The sequence below is a fragment of the Petaurus breviceps genome, unplaced genomic scaffold (assembly GCF_028583685.1).
Source record: "Petaurus breviceps papuanus isolate PSGF00001 unplaced genomic scaffold, PetGlider_PUasm1.0 90064, whole genome shotgun sequence".
Taxonomy (NCBI): domain Eukaryota; kingdom Metazoa; phylum Chordata; class Mammalia; order Diprotodontia; family Petauridae; genus Petaurus; species Petaurus breviceps.
The window spans coordinates 191,581-211,983 of record NW_027187173.1 but is presented as its reverse complement, the minus strand read 5'-3'; the positions used below and the strand labels follow the sequence as shown (position 1 = coordinate 211,983).

At 38.1% G+C, this 20,403-nt stretch overlaps 1 protein-coding gene and 1 long non-coding RNA gene across 2 annotated transcripts; one reads left to right on the top strand and one right to left on the bottom strand.

Annotated features, from left to right (window-relative positions):
- Positions 1-1,781: 1,781 nt before the first annotated feature.
- On the bottom strand, positions 1,782-6,584 carry LOC138176667 (uncharacterized). The gene is made up of 2 exons (XR_011172358.1): positions 6,091-6,584; positions 1,782-5,772 (listed from the first exon to the last, which is right to left on the bottom strand). It is a non-coding gene; the product is annotated as an uncharacterized lncRNA (long non-coding RNA).
- A 326-nt stretch (positions 6,585-6,910) lies between these two features.
- On the top strand, positions 6,911-20,314 carry LTV1 (LTV1 ribosome biogenesis factor). The gene is made up of 11 exons (XM_069107475.1): positions 6,911-7,158; positions 9,374-9,505; positions 11,464-11,619; positions 13,283-13,370; positions 14,897-15,038; positions 15,382-15,631; positions 16,160-16,287; positions 18,875-19,011; positions 19,331-19,383; positions 19,583-19,783; positions 19,911-20,314. Exons 1-11 carry the CDS (start codon positions 7,156-7,158, stop codon positions 20,019-20,021), a joined length of 1,401 nt encoding a protein of 466 aa, XP_068963576.1. The 5' UTR covers positions 6,911-7,155; the 3' UTR covers positions 20,022-20,314.
- The last annotated feature ends 89 nt before the right edge of the window (positions 20,315-20,403 follow it).

Here is a 20,403-nt window from a genome sequence, read left to right as displayed (position 1 = left end):
TTTCCTATCCACAACCCCAATGTATTAGAGACCCTGCCATAGCTAAGGGATTTGAGGTGGGGGGTAGGGGTGGAGAAGGGAGGCAAACCACCTTTTAGCACTGCTTTCATTAGCAGAAGAATGAGAAAAGCAATGTGTCTGCTACATAGGAGATACTTAATAAATGCTGATTGACTGGTTGAAACTATATATTTAAAAAAAGACAAAGATTAGGTGAACTAGCCCTCAAAGAGAAATTAAAGCAATACTTTTGTTTTCCCTCCACTCCCTAACAAAAAAAGAAATGTAAAGATCTGTCTTACATGATGGCAGAAGAAAAGGTGCTTTATAATTACAACAGATATAATCATCGTAAAAATTATTTAAGTAATGCAATTTCCAAGTACATTCACAAAATGAAAGTTGTGTCCTATGAGAGATGTGCCACTGGACAGGGAAACAGCCCAAGCAATGGAATAAGAGCATGTATTTGTCATCGGTCAGAAAGCTTAGATAGGCTAGACAAAAGTTAAGTTTACATGCAGTTCCTTAGATTCCAGGATTAGGAAAGGAGGTAAAGAATCTTGGTGACTACCAAAAGTAGGCAAGTGTCAAAGGTCAAGGCAGGTAAATGATCAGAAAGGCATCACTTCAATTGCAATAGAATACTGTTAAGTGTGGATCTGACACATAGTTGTTTCAGCCAAAAAATTTTTTTGTATTCCTGCCTTACATACAAAGGGCCTGGTTGAAATACATGATTGGGACTGATCCTGCAGGTAGAATGGAAAGTGGCTCCTTGGGAGAAGGCAAAATAGCAGCAGCTGAAGGTAGGTTCTGCCACTCAAATACACAGCACTGTAGTTATTTAATGTGAGCTTTCCCAATGTCTAACCAACTATCAGGTAGTGAATTAGGTACCTTCTGAAGTCTAATAATTTCTAGACTACTAGGTTATTCATTACTTCACTGACTGAACTAAACAATTTCTCTTTTAGACAAAGCATGATAGTAATTCAGTCAGTCAAAGGAATTAATAAACAACAACTATATGTCAGGCCCTGGGCTGAGACCAAGGATATAAGGCAAGGTAAAAATAGTCCCTTCAAAAGGCTTCCACTCTAAATAACTAGGTATAAATATACAAGATATACACAGAATAGAATGAAAATTATCTTAGAGGGGAAAACATTAGCATTTGGATGGGAGGGGGAGTGCGGAAGACTTGTTGCAGAAGATTTGAACTGTCTTAAAAATAAGTAAGAAAAATAAGAGCCAGAAGTGAGGGGCCAGAACATTTCAGGCAGGGTAAATGGTCAGTGTAAAAGCATGGAGACAGAACATAGAATTTACTACTGGATGATCTGCAAGTAGGCCAGTGTTCCTGGATTGTAGAGAGCATGGAGGGGAGAAAACCAAGAAAGGAAGGGAGCAGGTTATGAAGAATTTTAAATTACAAACAAATGACTTCATATTTGATCCTGCAGGTGAAAGGGAGCCACTGGGATTTATTGAGTGTATGTGTTTGGAGAGGGTGGTGGGACAGCATGTAATGAAAATGAAGCTAAGATTGTGGGCTCGATATTCCTACGGGCCAAATAATTTCCCATAGGAAAGAACTGCCTTTTACAAAAGAAGTTATACAAAAGAATTTGGCAATCCAAAACAAACCCATAACTCTATAACTAATCTAAAATAACTTAAAATGTGGCTTTCTAATGGCAGGTAAGTACTATTATTTTGAGACACATATATACATACACACATGTGTACTGTGCCAATGTACTCATATTAGATAAATGCTATATGAATATATGTCCAAATATTGATGTCTTCAGAATCTCACCATATAGAAACAATATTACCACACATAATGTTCATAAACCTTCAACCTATAAGCTTACTCAAAAATTTATAAAGACTTTTTTTTTCTAGGAACCTACTACTGTCTAGCCTTCAGATTTTAAGGAAAGCAAATCTCTCAGAAAACATTGGATACAATTTCCCGGGTCCATGCTTTGCACAGAACATCCCACATGCCAATAATGTACTCTCTCCCCACTTCTACCTCTTAGAATCCCTGGCTCTCTGCATAACTCAAAAACTGCCTCCTACATGAGGTCTTTCCTCAGGCTAGTGCCTCCCACCCAAAAAATTAACGTTGTATTTGTTTTGTATATATTTATGTGGACTTGATGTCTCGTTTTAAAGTAAGTTAACATTTTAACATAAGTTCCTTGAAGGCTGGGCTTTGTTCATTTTATCTTCCTATTTTTTGTGCCTAGAAACTAGTAGGTGCTGTAACAATGTTTCTTTGACTACTTAACTGATTAATGATTGCCATGTAATATGTATTCAGCAAGTTTTCCATTAAAAAATTTGAAGGCTTATCACTTTGACATTGAACTTCACATAATTAAAATTGATTCTTGCATGAATTTAGTCCAACTTATTTCTGATTCTGATTCTCATCATAAGAAAGAATGATTTTTAAAAAAATTTTATAAGCATTGTAAAATACTTAAAACTATCAGGTAATTAAGCAGAAAGAAGAAAAAAATTCTGGGAAAGATTTTTGAGAGAAAAAATTTAACCAATAAAACAAGAAGTATCTTACTGTCTGTCTTCCCTAAATTAATTTTCCATTCCATTTAATATAGGGTTATTGGGTTCCTGTGAGCCTGTGACCACATTATTTTCATCAACCAATTAATATATAACCTTGTCTTATGTGTGTTTCTGTTTAAAGACACCTTACTTGATATATATTTCTTAAAAACAATTATATGCAGTATTTTCTTTATAATAAAATGTCAATTAACAGCATTTTTGTGTAATGTACTTTACTGTGATTTTTTTACTGTGTGTTTAACTCATACACACAGCACATATATACAGTACTCAGTAAAATTTACAGATAGTATTGTGAACAATACTGCATATTATACAGTACAGTAATACAAATAAATTCCTGGAAAAAAGTTAAACAGATTAAGCATTTGAAGTTTTATAAAAACATTAACTAAAATTTTACTTTTGATGGAGCTATAGGACTGTGCAGTTAAGTTTCTTCACCATGGCTTGCCTCAGGAAAACCAAAGGGAGAGGTTGGTGGAACTTATTCTGCACAAGAAGGTATTGACAAGGGAAGCATGTGAACATCTGACAGTTCTGTCTCATGAGTTTGGCTCTTGGAACTTGTTGATTGATGGCTTTGGCAATTTTCCCTCCTGAACTGGCTTGACAAATTGCATATGCCTTTGTCTCCTTGGCTTTTCTCCTCAGATCTTTAAGCATCTTGGTGTAAGGGGCAAACACAACAGAGATTAAGTTTCAAGTTGCCTCCAAGGATAGGATCGGATTCTTCCTTAATACTGAAAATTTTTTCTAATGCAGAATTCCATTCTGATATTTTGGCCTCTATGAAAACCACAATTCTAAGACTTAAGCTGACTTTCATCACTTTCCTCATCATCACTGACTCTGACAGCTTGTTTTGCTATCTTGTCCAGGTCTTCATTGGTCTTTATTGCCAAAATTTCCTCTACATCTTCTTTCATGCCATCAAAGTACATATATAACCCATTTGTTTTCCTTTGTGGAAAATAAGGATTTACCTAGATGGGTTGTAATTGATCTGAAATATAGAATTTTAAAATATTTATTTTGTATGGAAATTTCGCCACTTATTTGCTACACAATATGCATTATGCTTTTGACACTATTCTTTTTATTTTCTGTAACACCTTCTAGGCCTACAAACTTTTTCACAGTCTAACCAAATGTTTTTTCAACAGTTATTGACAGTAGCCTGCTTGGTGCTGTCCCGGGCTGTGCCTATATTATATTATTAATAACGTTGCTTATAGTGACTGACTTCCAGTAATTCATCATGGTGATTTCTTTGTTTTTGTCAAGAGTCTTATAAGCCTTGCTATAAGGGCATAATAAGAGATGTAGGTTTTGGGGGCATAAAAAGAACTGTGTTTGGGTGGGCATTTTTGAGTTCTTCACAGCAATGGACTGGGGTATTATCCAAAACTAACAAAACTTCAAAGGCAAGGTTTTTGTCCTTGGAGATAGCATTCGATCTGTGGGATGAAGCAGTTGTGAAATCAATCCCAGAATATTCTGGTAGTCATCCATGCTTTTTTGTTCCACCTCCAATGGACTGGCATATGGTTCAGGTTTTTTCCTTTAAGTGCTCATGGATTTTGGGCTCTATACACCATTAGGGGTTTGCTCTTAAAGTTGCCCTTGGCATTGGCTCAGGATAGCAAGTTTCTACATTCTTTGATTTACAGCCAGGGGCTTTAGAGGCCAATTGTGTTATATAGGTTCATTTGCCAACATCCTTGTAAAACAAGCCAGCCTCTTCAGCATTGAAAACCTGCCCTTCCACAAAAACCCTTTTCCTGTATAACACTTAGCACATATTTTTAAAACTTTTTCTACAGCCCTCCTGATCTGCAGAACCTGTAAGTTGAACAGTTCTCACACACTATTGCCTTTCGAAATGTGTGAGCCAGCCTGCACTAGCAGAGAAGGGTTTAACATTTTGCTGACCCTGGGTAACATGACTATAAATGTCTTTGGCTTTCTTCCTCACAACAGTGCTATCCACTATGCTTTTTTTTTTTTGGTCATCTCATGAATCCATAAATTTAGCCACTTTCCCATAGCTTCTTCACACACTATAGATGTTAATTTAGCACTTTCTGGAGCAGCCTCCCATACAGACCAGCAAACTTCCTCCTCCTTTTTCTGGATGTACCCTATCACTGATTCATTAACATTGAACTCACAGCCAACAGCACTATAACTCATGCCTGAATGAAGCTTATGTAACGTGCATTTTCTCCATAAGGCACATCACAGCCTTCTTGTGCTTAAACAGCACTTCAACACTATGCTTGGGGGCCATTTTAAGTAGTGAAATCATCAACAAAAAGCACAAGAATGTGAAAAATGTGGCACTAAATAGACATGAAAAGGATGTTTGCTTACAATATGAGAACTGAAACAAAAAGGCAGAGAAACATCACTTTGTTTTTGACCTCGGCTGGGAACATGCAGGAGGGGTGCTACTCTGCATGCTTCCAGTAATGACTGCAAAAGCACAGCAAGTATCAATTTGGGGATTACAAATAAATTTTAGCAAGCAGGCGAGTTTACAAATACGGAATCCACAAATAATGAAGATTGGCCATACTTGGTATTTACTTGAGCATATTTTTAAAAAACCTTAAGAATGAGCTGTACATTCATACCTTTGAGAGAGGTGCAATCTATGATTTCAATTTTCGTAAGAATAGGAAAGATTTGAATACTTTTTACCAGCTCAAATATCATAGGAAAGAAATTAAGATAAAGTGGCTCAAACACAACCTGAAATTATTACAGTATGTACAGTATTCCCCCTAAATAAATTGCTTCAGAATGGGAGAAATGGGATAAGCATTCCAGGTGTGCTGAAACCAGCTTGATCTACAAGCCAATTGTTAAATTTTCAGTGTGAGCATTTACCCCTTTGGAAAGCTAGGAAATCCAGCCAATACTACAGATAAAGACTTGATTTACTATTTTGTTGATTGTCTAACTTCAAAAAAGTGATGGGGAAAAAGTTAATAATGTAGATTAAACTTTAAAAGTGTGCCTGGTACACTTCTTTTCCCTTCAGTTGTTTCACATTTGCCAGCACATTCTTGGATAAAATCAACCGGATTTGCAATAATGGGATCAGACTTGGAGCTGGAAGGGTCATCTGGTTCAAAGGTGCAGATCACATAGGCACTAAATAATATTAAACAAAACAGTACTTATATTAAATGATACCACTACTGAAACAAACCCCACAACGTTACAAAATAACGTTAAATACAGTTAAAATAATGGGATCAGACTTGGAGCTGGAAAGCGCCTCAGAGGTCATCTAGTTCAGGGGTGTCACACACAGTCCCCCCCCTTTACCGGATTAAAATGCAACTGGAAAATGCTATCTTTTTTTTGTGAAATATAATGTTAATGTGGTTTTCTGAGTCAATATGCAACATGTAACGGTTTCAGGGTTTGACACTATCTATCTAGTACCACTTTAAATGGAGTCCATACCATAGGAGGGTCGGCAGGAGCTGGGGATGTTTAAAATGCAAAAGACTCAGGGGGTCCATGAGAGCTGCTCTGAAGTATTTGAAGGGCTGTTATGTGCAAAAGGGATTGGATGTGCTCTGTTTGGTCCCAGAAAACGGAACCACGTGCGGTAGGTGGAAGCTACAAAGCTCTGATCTCGACAAGCCAAAACAAGAAAACACGACGTCCACGAGGATAAGTTAGGGTCTGGAGGTAATGGGTTCCTCCGTAAGCAAAGGCAGGATGACCACTAGTAGACAGATCCTCCAATTACGGTTTCTGTCTTCTTGGAGACTGGAGATACGCGGAAGCCGCATTAAAGCCGCCAGAGAGTTGGGGAGAGATGGAGAAGATTAAGGCTAAACTCATTCTCCGCCGTGGCCTGTAGAGGGAACTAGAGAGAAAACAACGCTCCTTCCCAGCTCGGGAGCCTCTACCGTCTCCCAGACAACGACGCCTCCGACGTCCCGGGACGCGGCCTCTAAAAGTCTCCCGCCCCCCTTCCCGGAAGCTTCGCGAGGGGTTACAAAATACATTTAGCCTCTCGGCCCCGAAAGGCTCCCGGACCACTGTCACCCGTCCTTCTGTGGAGGGTGGATGAGATGCCGCTTGCCCTCTCTCCTGCACCTCTCCACCCGTCTCCACAAATCCATTCACCTGGTAAAGGGAGCAGAGAGAGAAAATCGTTGGGGTCAGGCCTTTCCCTAGCCCCACGCGAAGCTTCCGGGAAGTGGGGCGAGAGACTTTTTGCAAAAGGTCGCGTGGAGAGAGGAGGGCCTCGCTCATCGCTCTCTTCTTGGCTTATCCTCTCCGACGTGCGTGGTGACGTATAGAGAGCGAGCGCACAGAAGAGACAGGGAGGGTTCCGGAGTTTTCTTTCCGGAAATGACCTGCTCGGCCCCAATGGCCGTAGCGTGACGCGAATACCGGCGCGCGAGAGAGTGAGCTAGGACGGCCCCGCGTGGGTGCCCCAAGCAGAGCAAGGAATACCTGGGAGTGTGTGGTGGCGGCCGATCCCTGCGGACGTGATCTTCAACCGGCTGCAGCATGGTAGGCCGCCCTCCCTTCCCGGCAACCGGACCGACGAGGGCCTCCTGGGGGGGGGGGGGGGGGGGGGGGGGGGGGGGGGGGGGGGGGGGGGGGGGGGGCGATCTCACACAAGTTGGATCAGCTAGCCGAGGGGGGGGGGAGGGGTTGGGGGGAGGTGTAGACGCAAGGGGATTGCCTCGCTGCTGGACCACTGTGGGCGTTGGTGCCAGCTTTCGTTCTGACCTCGGTGGGGCAGGTCCCGGTGTTTGGGGTAGGCCACTGGCTGCTGTTGGTGACTGCTCCACTTCCGTATCAGCAAACGACCCCCTGTCCAGCCCTAAATTGAACAGGTAGCTGGGTCCTTTTCTCCCTCTTCCTTCTGTAGTACATTAGAGCTTATAAATTCTCATCGTTTGCACCCAGTAACCTAGCTGCCAGATGGATATTTCTAAAGCACAGGTCTAGCTACATCATTCTCCTGCTCAAAAGGCTTCAGGTGGCCTCCGCTTACTCCTAGGGTAAAAAACGACTTAAAGCTCTTTAAAATCTAGTGCCAACTTTTTTTTTTAATCTCCATCATTTTTGTAGCTCTTACGTTCCAAGCTTACTAGCCCACTTGCTGCACAATCCCTCCCCCTTCCCCCCCAGCACCTTCCGTTTCTTTATCTTTGCAAAGCCAGGCATGCTTCCCATTATCATCACCTCCTGAGATTGCTACATCCTTTCAGAGCCGAAGTCACTTGTCAGCCTATTAAATAATTCAGTTTAACATCTAAGTGCCCGTGATGTCTGCACTTTGCTTAAGCACAATTTTTGTAGTCTGATGAGAGGATATTATATGTGTGTGTATATATTATTATATATAGATGGAAAAGAAGGTGGGAGAAATTTAGGCAAAGTGCTATTGAGAAATTTGAGTTGGAGAGTCTATTAACCTTGGGAAGGTGAGAGGAAAGGGCTGGGGAAGTTTCACGTATCGGTCAGGGATGTTGTCTAGGGAATTTCTGTTTGTCTATAATTTAGACTAGATCAGGAGTTGGCAAACTATGGTCTCATTACCTATTTTTTTTTACAGCCCTCAAACTAAGAATGGTTTTTACATTTTTAAATAAAGTCGATTTCTGGCCCCTAGACTACATGAATAGGTTTATTCCAATTTTTAAATTCTCTGAAGAGGTTGCACTTGAGTTAAAGCCTTGCCAGAAATAGGTAATATTATGGTGGCAGGGAAGAGAATCACTTCCAGTGATGAGCGATTCTTTGAGGAAAGATTGGGGGATGGAAGAGGGCAAAATGAGAACAGGGGATGGAGAGTGACTTTTAGTTTGATTGGAAACTATAGTTATAATAATAGTCTGTGAAGGGAATTTGTATGAGAGAAGGCTGAAAAAAAATCAGTTGAAATTCAGATGATCAGAGGCTGTGGGAAACTTGCAATTTCTTAAGTAGAAAAGTTATATAATCCAAGGAGTGAGTTGGGAAGATTACTTGGGCAGTGATATGAAGTGTTTACAAAGAGACAGGTTAGAGGCAGGACAACTACCTGGGTACCTGTCCTATTAGCTTAGGCTACAACAATAATAGCTAACCTAGCACTTTAAGGTTTACAAAACTCTATTCCTTTCTTATATCATTTGATCCTCACAGAAACCCTACGATGTAGGGGCTGTTATTATCCACATTTTAGAGAAAGGTTTAATGATTTGTCCAGGGTCACACTGCTGGTAAGTATCTCTGGCAGGATTCAGATTCAGATTCTTCCTGGCTCCTCCAGCACTCAGTCCAGTCTATCTACTCTAACACATGTATGTATGGAGTTTGCATGTATAGAGTTTTGCAGACTTTTAATTGGCGTTTATATTAGCTATTATTATAATAATATATTACTTATTAAAGTATAATGAACTTTGGGAACACCTTGTATTATGGAAGTAAAATCAATTGAACATTGCCATTTCTTGGAGGAGAAAGGGTACATGAGGGATAGGAGTCAAAGGTAACAAGTTTTGACTTGAAGAATTGTCATGCTGTCAACAGAAACAAAATTTTAAAGAAAAATTAAGTTTTGAAAGAAATAAAATGAGTTCAGTTTGGGACCTGTTGAATTTGAGGTATTAGCAGAATAAGGATTAGCAGGCGATAGACTTGGGATGAGTATGGGAGAAATACTCAAAGGATGAATCATTATGTTAGGTCACCATTCTAAGTCACCTGTTCCAATGCTTCCTTTCTGAAGCCTCATAAGAAGAAGAAACCCTTTATAGACAAAAAGAAAGCTGTATCTTTCCACCTAGTACACCGAAGCCAGAGAGATCCCTTAGCAGCAGATGACACTGCGCCGCAGAGAGTTCTGTTGCCTGCACAGAAAGTAAGTACACAGCATTTTTCTATAATACTAGAGTGACCTGTTATAGAGATTTTTTTTGTTTTTCTGGCACATCAGAATAATAATGACTAACATTTATATAGCACTATGAAATTTACCAAGTACTTTACATACATTCATCCATTTGGACTTGATTACAATCTTGTAGGTATCACAGATGTATTATTATCTTTATTTTACTGATGAGGAAACAGGTTGAGTGATTTGCTATGGGGCACAAAGTTGGTAAATATCATATCTGGAGTTTGAACACATCTTCCTGACTCCCAAGTCCAGCAATCTGTTTATTACACCATATTGCTTCCATTAATGTATTACTTATGTCCAATACAGGATTTTTCTTCTTAAAGAATAGGTTACTCTTAATAGTAAAAATATCCTTTTCTGTATGGGGGAAATTTTTTTTGGTTTTGAGAGACTGTCTGACTAAGTAAACTCTGATTGGGATTGGCAATCATCTCCTGGCCTGCAAGTATGATATTGCCTGGTATTTTTTTTTTTTTTTTTTGCTCTGTGGAGGGCAATTGGGATTAAGTGATTTGCCCAAGGTCACACGGGCAGTTTTTGTGTTGAGTGTCAGAGGCCGGATTGAACTCAGTTCCTCCTGACTCCAGGGCCGGCACTCTACTCACTGCACCACCTAGCTGCCCCTGCCTGGTATTATTCTTGCCTAGTTCATTTAATTTAAGAGTGATATTTAATTGGAATAGGCTTCCGAGGTCTGTTTCTACTTGACCCAATAGGTCTTTCTGTTTCATGGCCAAAGATCTCTCTTTTAACTGCAGTCACCAATCTCACAGAAACTTTTGTAGAAGGGACTTTTATTTATTTATTTATTTATTGCTTTTTAGAGAGGGAAAGGCAGGGCAATTGGGGTTAAGTGACCTGCCCAAGGTCTCATGGCTAGTATGTGTTAAGTGTCTGAAGCTGGATTTGAACTAAGGTCCTCCTGACTCCAGGGACAGTGGTCTATTCACTGCACCACCTAGCCACCCCTAGAAGGGACTTTTAAAAAAACATACAGTTTCAATGAATAGGTGGTTACAGAAGTTTATTTTTTAAATATAGGCCATATGGAAGGGAATGTTGATTGAACATGATGAGCTTTGAGATGTAAAAGTCTGTTTTTTGTATATCTGTTTTTGTTTTGTGTTTGCTGAAAAATGCTTTATAGTTAAATGCTACAAACTTTTCTACCATGTTGATAGAGTGAAATTTGAATTTTCTTCATCTCAGTGCAAATTATACATAAGTTGAGTAACTGGGTTTTTTATTTTATTTAGTTTTAAATACCCCTTCCTTACCGACATGGTAGTTTGGTCACTTTCTTTGAAAGTCAAGGTTTGGAAGAAAAATGACCAAGATTGTCCTTCCTGATAATATAACTCATATTTATATAAAATGTACTAAATAGTTTACAAAGTGCTTTCTTCACAATTGCAAGAGGTAGGTGATACAAGTATCATTGTTTCACAGATAAGGAAATTGAAGTTCAGAGGGGTCAAGTAACTTGCCATATAACTAATTAATGTTGGAGTCATCGTGCAAATTCAACTTAAAAAAAAGTTTCCCCTGCTACATCCTGTTGTGTGACCTTGGGGCCTTGATGCTCCTCTAGATACCCTTAATGTTTCATTTTAGGCCGAGCTGCTATCACCCAGTAGGTTAAGTGTCGTGACTGGGGAGAGAGCATCATCCTCTGGTTCCCTTGATTATGGTGTGTGATCATTGCTGCTATTCCCTCAAAGTCTGGGGAGGACTGTGCCAACTTGTTAGGGGTAAGCAGGTTTATCTCAGGTGTACAAACTAATGATTTGAAGGGCCTACCGCCATTGACTCTGAAAACTGTTCTTGTGGTCAATTTCCTGTGCCCTGTCTTTTGAAAGGGTCTTTAGTAGACTCCAATATGTATGGCAAATTCTTCTTTGTTAATATCACAGAGAGAAGATGAGGAGAGGAGAGCTGAACAGAGGAAGTATGGAGTTTTTTTTGATGATGACTATGACTACCTGCAGCACCTGAAGGAACCATCTGGGCCTTCTGAGCTGATTCCCTCATGCTTTCAGAATGATGCACAAGAACAAACATTGATTCCAGTAAGAATATACTTCATGATCTCTCAGTTTGTGGAACTGTCGATTGATTTTTTTTTTAAAGCCAGTTCTGTTGTTTTGGGGTTGGGTCTTTTTTATTTTGTTTGTTGAGAAACAGATACATTTTATTTTTATATCACGTTTATTAGTGTTGTCTTACGGTTTCAAAACTTTTGGGGGAAAATGAAGACTTGACCTCTTAGAGCAAGCAGCAGCTGAATATTAGTAGCAACCAATTTGCAAAATGGAAAAGAAACTCCTGATTGGAGAGAGATTGTTGTGGGAAAGGCAAGGTATAGGCATAAAGTTGGGAATGATAAGTGTGTCCCAAGCATACAGCCATGAAAAGGACCTAATGAACTCTACCATAAAGTGCAAGCATGGGGACTATATAGGGCTTGCCTATAAAAGATTTAGAACATCAAACGTGGTATCCATTTAATTACCCAATGTAATTATTGATAATAATGACTATTTGTATTTATATAGCTGGCACTTTATAATTCACAAAGCATTTTCACAACCATTATTTTGTTTGATCCTATGATTTCTAATCTGACATGCCACCATAAATCAGAAGAGAGGATCTGATAACAAATGTACTTAAGTTTTTGAAGTGTGGTGGTCTCAAACTGCATGTTTGGGCATAAGAGAACTACAAAAATTAACTTTACAGCATTACCTGGGACTGTCTTTTAATGTTGAACTTCAGCCTCATGCTTAGGAAAAAAAATTTTAATGTAAGCATTAGCTGAAAGGGCATACTGAAATAATTGGAAGCAAAGAGTCCTTTCTGTACTCTGGGAAGTCCCTTATTGTGTAATGTTTGGTGTGTGTTTGTTTTTTTCCCAGTGACATTGGTTATAAAGTTGTATGGCCACCTCTTGACATAATTACTTAGTTTGAGTTTCTAAATAGAGAACATATATATTAGAAGTCTGAATTGTAAACATAGTGGTATGACAGATTGTTGCTGATATTTACTCATACTTGCCATGGGATCATCTTGGAAGACATAAATAGCTTGGTTACTGCAGCATTCCATGTAACTTTTTATCAGAGACCTCTCAGAAAATTGCAGGAAGCATAGCACTTTTAAACTGGAAAGTATTCTTGAGGCCAGCAAATCCAGTTTCATCTTCATCTAGTTGGGAAGATAACTTATGAAAGAATATTGATGGCAAACCAGGGAGTTGTTTCATTTTCTTGAGCCATAGAGCATTATAATGAAATAAAATTGCAGTGTTTAAGGGAGAGGACTAATTAGAATCAGGAAGACCTCTTTGAAAACTGTCAGTAATTCATGGTGTGAGACGATGAATGATCTGTGGCCTTAAAAATATAGAGGCAGTAGATATATGAAAGAATTTGAAAGAAGACTAGATGGGACTTAAATGTCTAGATTTAGTGTGGTAAAGGAGGGTTGAATCAGATAAGATTGTTTAAGAGGGTAGTCATCTGTTCCATTGTTAAGAGACAGAAAAATTGGGAAGGATCTTAAGGTTGGGAGGAAAGATGATAAGTCTGGTTTGGGGCACAGAGTTTGAGGTATCAGTGAAACATTCAAGTAAAAATATGGAAGTAGACTTCAGGTGACATACTGTGCAATGAAGTTCAGAGTGGATATATACCTAAGTAAAAATAATGTTGCTTCCTCCCGCTCAAGACCCATGGAATTAAGTTGCCTTCATCAGTATTTGCATCAGAGTTTGAAGAAGATGTAGGACTGTTAAATAAAGCGGCTCCTGTATCAGGTGTGTTTAGTTTAATTTTGTGCTTTATAAATTGATATTTAACATATGTTAAGAGAAGAAAAATTGATAGTGCCAAAACAGAATTTTCTCTGCTCTACATAAGATCTCAGTAAAACTCTTAAGAATGTTTTAGAATATTTTCCTGAAAATTCAAGTTAGATTTTATATTATTTTGTACTTTTATTTGTACATGTTTAGTCCTAACACATTGATTTTTCAAATGAAAATCCTAATTTGAAAAGAAAGTTATATTTTTGTAGATTATTATAAAACCATCTCTATTTAAATCTAATTCTTAAGAGGAATACTGCATAGATCACACTTAAATACTGCTAGTGCATTCTTGATTACAAATTTGTTGTCATTCAAAAATGTTCTCTTACAAGTGTTTTATTTATAAGTCCATATTATCCTTTAATTAGCATTCAGTAGAAAAAATAACAGCGTCATACATACATACATATATATATACATATATATATATATATATAGTTCAGTTTTACTATTCTCATATGATGGTATGAAATAAATAAGACCTCACAGTGTTACGAAAACAAATCACTTTCGAAATAGCCTTATTCATTTCTGTCCTCTCCCTATAAATACTTGAATTGTTGACTAATCTTTGCACCGTATAATGGATAACAGAGTGGTGTGTGTCAAAGCTCATTATGATAAACCCCAGGTTAGAATTTTTTGTCATATTGAAATTAATGCTAGATAAGCAGTATAGCACAGTGTATAGAACTTTGGAGTCAAGAAGAACTATGCTTGAGTCTTACATCTACACATACTAGCTGTGTGATACAGTCTAAGTCAGTTTACTTGCCAGGATCCTGGGCAATTCTCTAAGATTAAGTTGCAGAAGGTTTACTATTTTACCTTGGTGGATGGAAATTCCATACTTGGAGGTCCCTGTACCATTGAAATCACAGGTCCAACCAATTAGAATTTTGTTTGACAAAATATTTCTTGAACGAATGGGTTATAGGGGCAGCCAGATGGCACAGTGAATAGAGCACCAGCCCTGGAGTCAGAGGGACCTGAGTTCAAATCTGTCCTGAGACACTTAACACTTACTAATCGTGTGACCTTGGGCAAGTCACTTAACCCCAATTGCCCTGCCTTCTCCCCTCCAAAAAGCAAAAAAAGAAAGAAAGGATGGGTCGTGCTTGTTATACAAGGATTTCCTTATACCATTGTGACCTGCAAGTGTTTTGTTTTTCCCCCAAGGGAAAAACATGACTAGTCAGGGAAAAGTGAGTAAACCACATCGATGATAGTAAAATTGAATCTGGAAACTGTAGGCTACCTTTGTGCTTTCCTTGCTTGAGCATTGCTTCTTATATAAGTGAAGTTAAAGCTCAGTTTTCCTTTTGGAATTTTAAAGCTATAACCTCTGCTTATTTTACTAAATAAACACTACTCATTTTAGATCTGCACCATGGCTCTTCAGAAAGTACTGATTGTATAAAGTTAATCTGTTGTCTTGGGAATTACCTTTCACATTTTTTCTCTATTTTTAGGTCCTCGATTGGATTTTGACCCTGACATTGTTGCAGCTCTAGATGATGATTTTGACTTTGATAATCCAGATAATCTGCTTGAAGATGATTTCATTTTACAGGCCAATGAGCCAACAGGAGAAGATGAACACATGGACACAGAGTATGTGTGTCTGGTTTTATTGACAGAATAATGAATGTTGTTGAATTGTTGCCCTAGAGGTAGCTTAAAATCATAGAGCATTAGAATTGTAAAGGATTGTGGTGGTCATCTAGTTTAACTCTCCATCTTTGTAGTTGAAGAAATGGAGTCCCATAGAGGGACCAAATTATGCTGTTGATGGGTCTAGCAATTAGGTTTCCTAACTCCTAAATCCAGTGCTCATTCTATTATGCTACTTTGTTTGGATATCATCCTTCAGTTTCTCCACTCCAGGTGCTATCCAGAAGCATGCTACTTTATAAAGATTTCAATTACATATGGCTTATGGTATGTCTTTATATAGTATTAGGAGATATGAAATTGAAGATGACGATGGGAAATATATGGATGATGATACAGAAAATGGCAGCGATGAAGACGATTATGATTCTGAGGGTCTTTTGTCAGATGAAGAGTTATCTGTCCAAGGAGGAACTCAAAGGGACTTGTTTTTGGAAGAAGAAACTAAGAGTCGATTCACAGATTATTCTATGACTTCCTCTGTCATGAGGAGGAATGAACAATTGACCTTACTAGATGAAAGGTTTGAGAAGGTAAGATTATAAAGAAGTAAAATTTTGATAATTTACTGTTTTCTATCAAATGGCATAATTGGTTACTTCTAGGAATCTGTCCTAGGGATCAGAAACTAGAAATGGTTTCTACTTGAAAATGGTAGGAGAGTCTAACAATATTTACGAATTTTGGATTTCTTTAAATTCGTTTTTTGACTTAATATTTGGCATCTCTTTCCACCCTACTTCCCACTTACTAATTGAAGGGCATAGCTGTATTTAATTGCCCTAGTAAATGAGAACCCTTTTTTGTCTGGGTTATGACAGAGTGAAAATGTTAGTAATGTAGGACAGATCCCATTTGTTATCTCACAGTGTTTTAGTGTTTTGAATACATTATTAACTACCCATAATTGCTTAGTGGTGGCAATAGTTAATGAGGAAGTACTTTCAAATTATTCAAGACAATAAAGAAAATTACCGTAACAATTTAAAACTTCAGCACAAAAAGACTGTCAAGTAGAATGCTGTTTCATGATATATTTTATTCTTTTTGTCCCTCTTTAGTTCTTTGAACAGTTTGATGATGATGAGATTGGAGCATTGGATAATGCAGAATTGGAAGGTTTTATTCATGCAGATAGCATCCGGTTACAAGAGGTTCTGAATGACTATTACAAAGAGAAAGCAAAGAAGTATGTCTAATTTTTCCTTATGCTTTTATGAAACTTGCTCAGAAAGTTACTTGGTTAATAGGACCAATATAAGTTTGTCCCTTTGCCTTTGTGTCATTTTTGACTTTAGAGAAACTATAGTGAATAATTTGTTTATGTTAATTGATGGTCTCCAGGCAGAGCATAATCAGGCTTTATCCTGAGTAAAACACCACTTCCACTTCATTCAAGTTGGAGATTGGTACCCTCTATCCTCTTCTCTGACATGGAATTTTCCAAAACACAGATAATTTTTTTGACTGAAACTTCAGGATAATTAGTCAAGAAACTATTCTGAATTCTGCTTGTATAGACTCACTTCTCTTTTATTTCTTTCTGAAGTGCTATGTGTTCTTAGGTGTAAAAAGGACTCTCAGACTGTAGTCCTCTACCTCCCAAGATTGGCCTCTCAATTAGTTGAGAAGACAAGTATGAATGTCAAGCTGAGTGACACTCAGGCTCTTCTAGAAGGGCCATCAAAATTTTTCTTTTACCACCTGCTTGCGTTGTTGACCCTCTGGTGGGTAACAGCAATTTTATGTGCACTGATAAATTGCTACATAGACTGGTAAGAAGAATCTCAGAGGATAAAGTCCAGAATGAGCAGTGTCTTGTGAAAATACTAAGACAGTAGATATTCCATAAAGACAAAGAAATTAGAGGGAAGCGGATTTCAGCTTTGCATAAGGACCTTCCAACAATTAAACATATCCCAAAATGGATTGTATTTTTTCAAGAATTTTCCATGAAGTGTTAAGCATGGACTAGATGAACACTTGTCAGGCATGTTGTAGAAAGGGTGCCTTTATTAGTTACCAGTCCAACTGAAAACGTCTGATTCCTTCCAAGTCAAGTTTTGTTCAGATTATTGTAAGAATCTTCTGATTAGTCTCTCTGCCTCCTCTCCTTCCTCCCCTTAATCCATCTTCCACACAACAATCAAACTGACATTTCTAAAGCAAAGGTCTGACCGCATCATTACTCTTCAAGAAACATCATTGACTCTGTTGCCTCTTGAAAAAATAAAAGCTCATCATTGTCTGCATGCAACTTACCTTTTCTAATCAGTTTCACATTTCTTCTCCTCAGCCACTCTTTTATTTCAGCCAGGTTGACCTGCCTGTTGTTACCTATCCATGCTGTTCCATCTTCCTCTCTCTGGACCTGTTGCTCATTCCACTTATGCCTGGAATTTCCCTCCTCACTGAGCTCTCTTAGAATCACTCCTTTCCTTTATGGTTCAACTCAGACACCACCTCCTTCACAGTACCTTTCCTGATTGCACCAGTTATTGATGCCCTTTCCCCTAGAAATTAACTGCCATTTTACTTTGCATATAGTTTATATTGGTTTCACTATGCAAGTTATTTTCTCCCCAGAAGAATGTAAGCTCTACAAATACAGGAACCGTTTTGTCTTTATCCTTGTAGCCTCAACACCTAGCACCAGTACTGGTGCTTGATAAATGCTTAATGAAAAAATAATGATCTGAATAAGAAATAAGCCTTCATAGATTATTTTCCTGAGCTTTAAAAAGAAAAAAAAACTCTCCTTTTTTTCCACCTGGAAGAGAATAACCAGTGTAAAAGGTGAGAAGGTAGAAACCTTGCAAGGAGCAGATGGACCCTTTCCACCTATTCATGATAGTAACTGCTTGCCTTTATAGTATGCTTTGCTATTTTCTCCCCAGTAAAGGTGGTTCAGTGGATAGAGTGTTGAACTTAGAGTCAGAAATACCTGAGTTCAAATCCTACCTCAGACAATTAATTGGATAACTGAACAAGTCACTTAACTTTTCTAAGCCTCGGTTTTCTCATCTTTAAATTGGGCATAATAATAATACTTACCTCATAGGATTGATGTGATGATCAAATGAGATAATGTGCAAAGTGCTTAACAAATCATAAAGCGCTTTATAAATAGTAGCTAGCTGTTGTGGAGGTGACCCTGGGTCCTGAAGACTGCCAGTAGATCCTAAGCTATGGCAAGTCTTAGTAAACTGGAAATGCTCCAAAACGGTGAATGTATCTGAGGAACAACTCAAGGCATGTTTAGGGAAGGTCATCACCAGATTGGCCTTGGAGTGCTATCTTATTCAGCGGTAACAACTATTTAAGACCTATTAAGACACAGTAGGACTGAAATCTGTATGAATGGAAGGAGTACCTGTGCTTAAAAAATCACAGTTGTAGGAAAGAAGTATGCCGTTTCACCAAGCATCCCCATTTTACAGATGAGGAATCGGGTTTAAGTTTGGCTTTCCCAAGAACCAGTAAATGTCAGAGCTAAGGATTGAACTGAAATCTGACTCTCAGTTCAGTGCTATTTCTATTTTATTCCCTTTGCCCTGCCCTCCTCCCCAATGACAATGAGTATACAAAATAGCCAGCAGGGGGAGGGAGAAGTTGGAAAGCCTGAACGGAAGTGACTGGCAAGGATTCCTCACAAATATTGTGAATGCTTATTTGCATAACTGGTACCTCTGTGCATTTTAGAAATTGCATTTCCATAAACATATTACAATATATTTTTTTCTTCATTCTGACTTTTTAAATAATTCTACCAAAAGCTGTGTCAAACTGGATACTCTTGAACCCCTTGAAGATGAGAACTTACTCATTAATGAAAAGGATGAGGATGAAGAAGAAATTGTTACTGTAGTTATTGAAGAGCCCAAAGAGAAATGGGATTGTGAATCCATTTGTAGTAAGTATTTTTATTGTTAGTGACATTATGATATTTTCAGTATATCATTTTCTCACTACTTGGGTTGTTAAGATTTCATATTATGTAAAATATTTAAAAGAACTCTTTCATATTATCTTTTGAGTATTGAAATCAGAGCAGCGAATTTTCTCATTTTTTATCTTAATGCTTGATTTTTTTTAAGCAGAATGAAGTGATGGTAGTTATAGTCTCCATTACCTGTGTCATTTTAGACTCTTGATGAATGTAGTGAGAACTGCCTCCTTTAATTGAAAATGTTTATTAATGTATTATTTTTACTGGTTTTTCTCTTTTTTAGGTACATATTCAAATTTATACAACCATCCTCAGCTTATCAGGTGCCCCCCAAAGGTATGCCCTGTGTCATTTTAAGTTGCCAGAAAGGGGTGCTTGCAAATAAGTCCATTTCTTGGGCAAAGAATGTGACACCATTAAGGAAAGCTTAATGGTTTTATCAGCAAAGGAACATATATTTACAACAGAAAGGTAGGCAAGTGAGGAAAGAATATTATTAACAAATTCTCTAATCAGATTTTTATTTCTTTCTCAGCCCAGACACATCCAGCTCTCTTCTAAAACAGGAATACCCCTAAACGTTTTACCACAAAAAGGACCTACAGCAAAACAAATTGAACGAATGCAGATGATTAATGACAGTGATCTTCCTAGAGTATCAGTCCAGCCACGTTGTAAAAATGAAACCAAAGAAGACAGAAAAGCAAGAAAGCAAGCTATAAAAGAAGAACGTAAGGTAGCTAAAACACTTTTCCATATAGTTATGAAGAAAAAGGTGGTGGGAGAGAAGGGAATGGAAACTTAAGGGCCTTTGTGAAAGTCTTTGTAATAAAGTCAATCACTGTAATGACATCCTTCTGCAGGAACGCAGGGTGGAGAAGAAAGCGAACAGATTAGCTTTCAAGCTGGAGAAAAGAAGACAGGAAAGAGAGCTGCTCAACTTAAAGCAGAACGTTGCGGGTCTGAAGCTCTGATAATGGAACACTGAGACTGGCCTTTTGTGGACTTTTTGCTGAGTATTCCTTTTTGAACTGAAATGTGGGAAAAGACAAAACTGACTGTCCTGTCAGCTACAGGAAGGATGTACAGGCAAAAGAAGGTGTTTGGATTGTTTCTTCCCAGCACTTTCTTGAATGAAAACTTTTTTGCAAATATTAAATCAAATTGCTTTGATATGCATATTTTTATTTTCCATAAAGCAAATAACTTCATGAGTATGAAGTATTTATAGATATCTTGTCAAATAAATTTGATTAAAGAAACTAAATTGAATGACATTCTCAGTGATTTCTGGAAATTTCTGTACATTTAGCAGCATTCTTGACCTTTCTTGACAACCTTTCCCTACACTAACAA

Coding starts and splice junctions, on each gene's coding strand:
- LTV1 (XM_069107475.1), top strand. Junction 19,384..19,582: donor TTATCAGGTGCCCCCCAAAG/GTATGCCCTGTG, acceptor TTTCTTTCTCAG/CCCAGACACATCCAGCTCTC. Junction 19,784..19,910: donor CTATAAAAGAAGAACGTAAG/GTAGCTAAAACA, acceptor ATCCTTCTGCAG/GAACGCAGGGTGGAGAAGAA.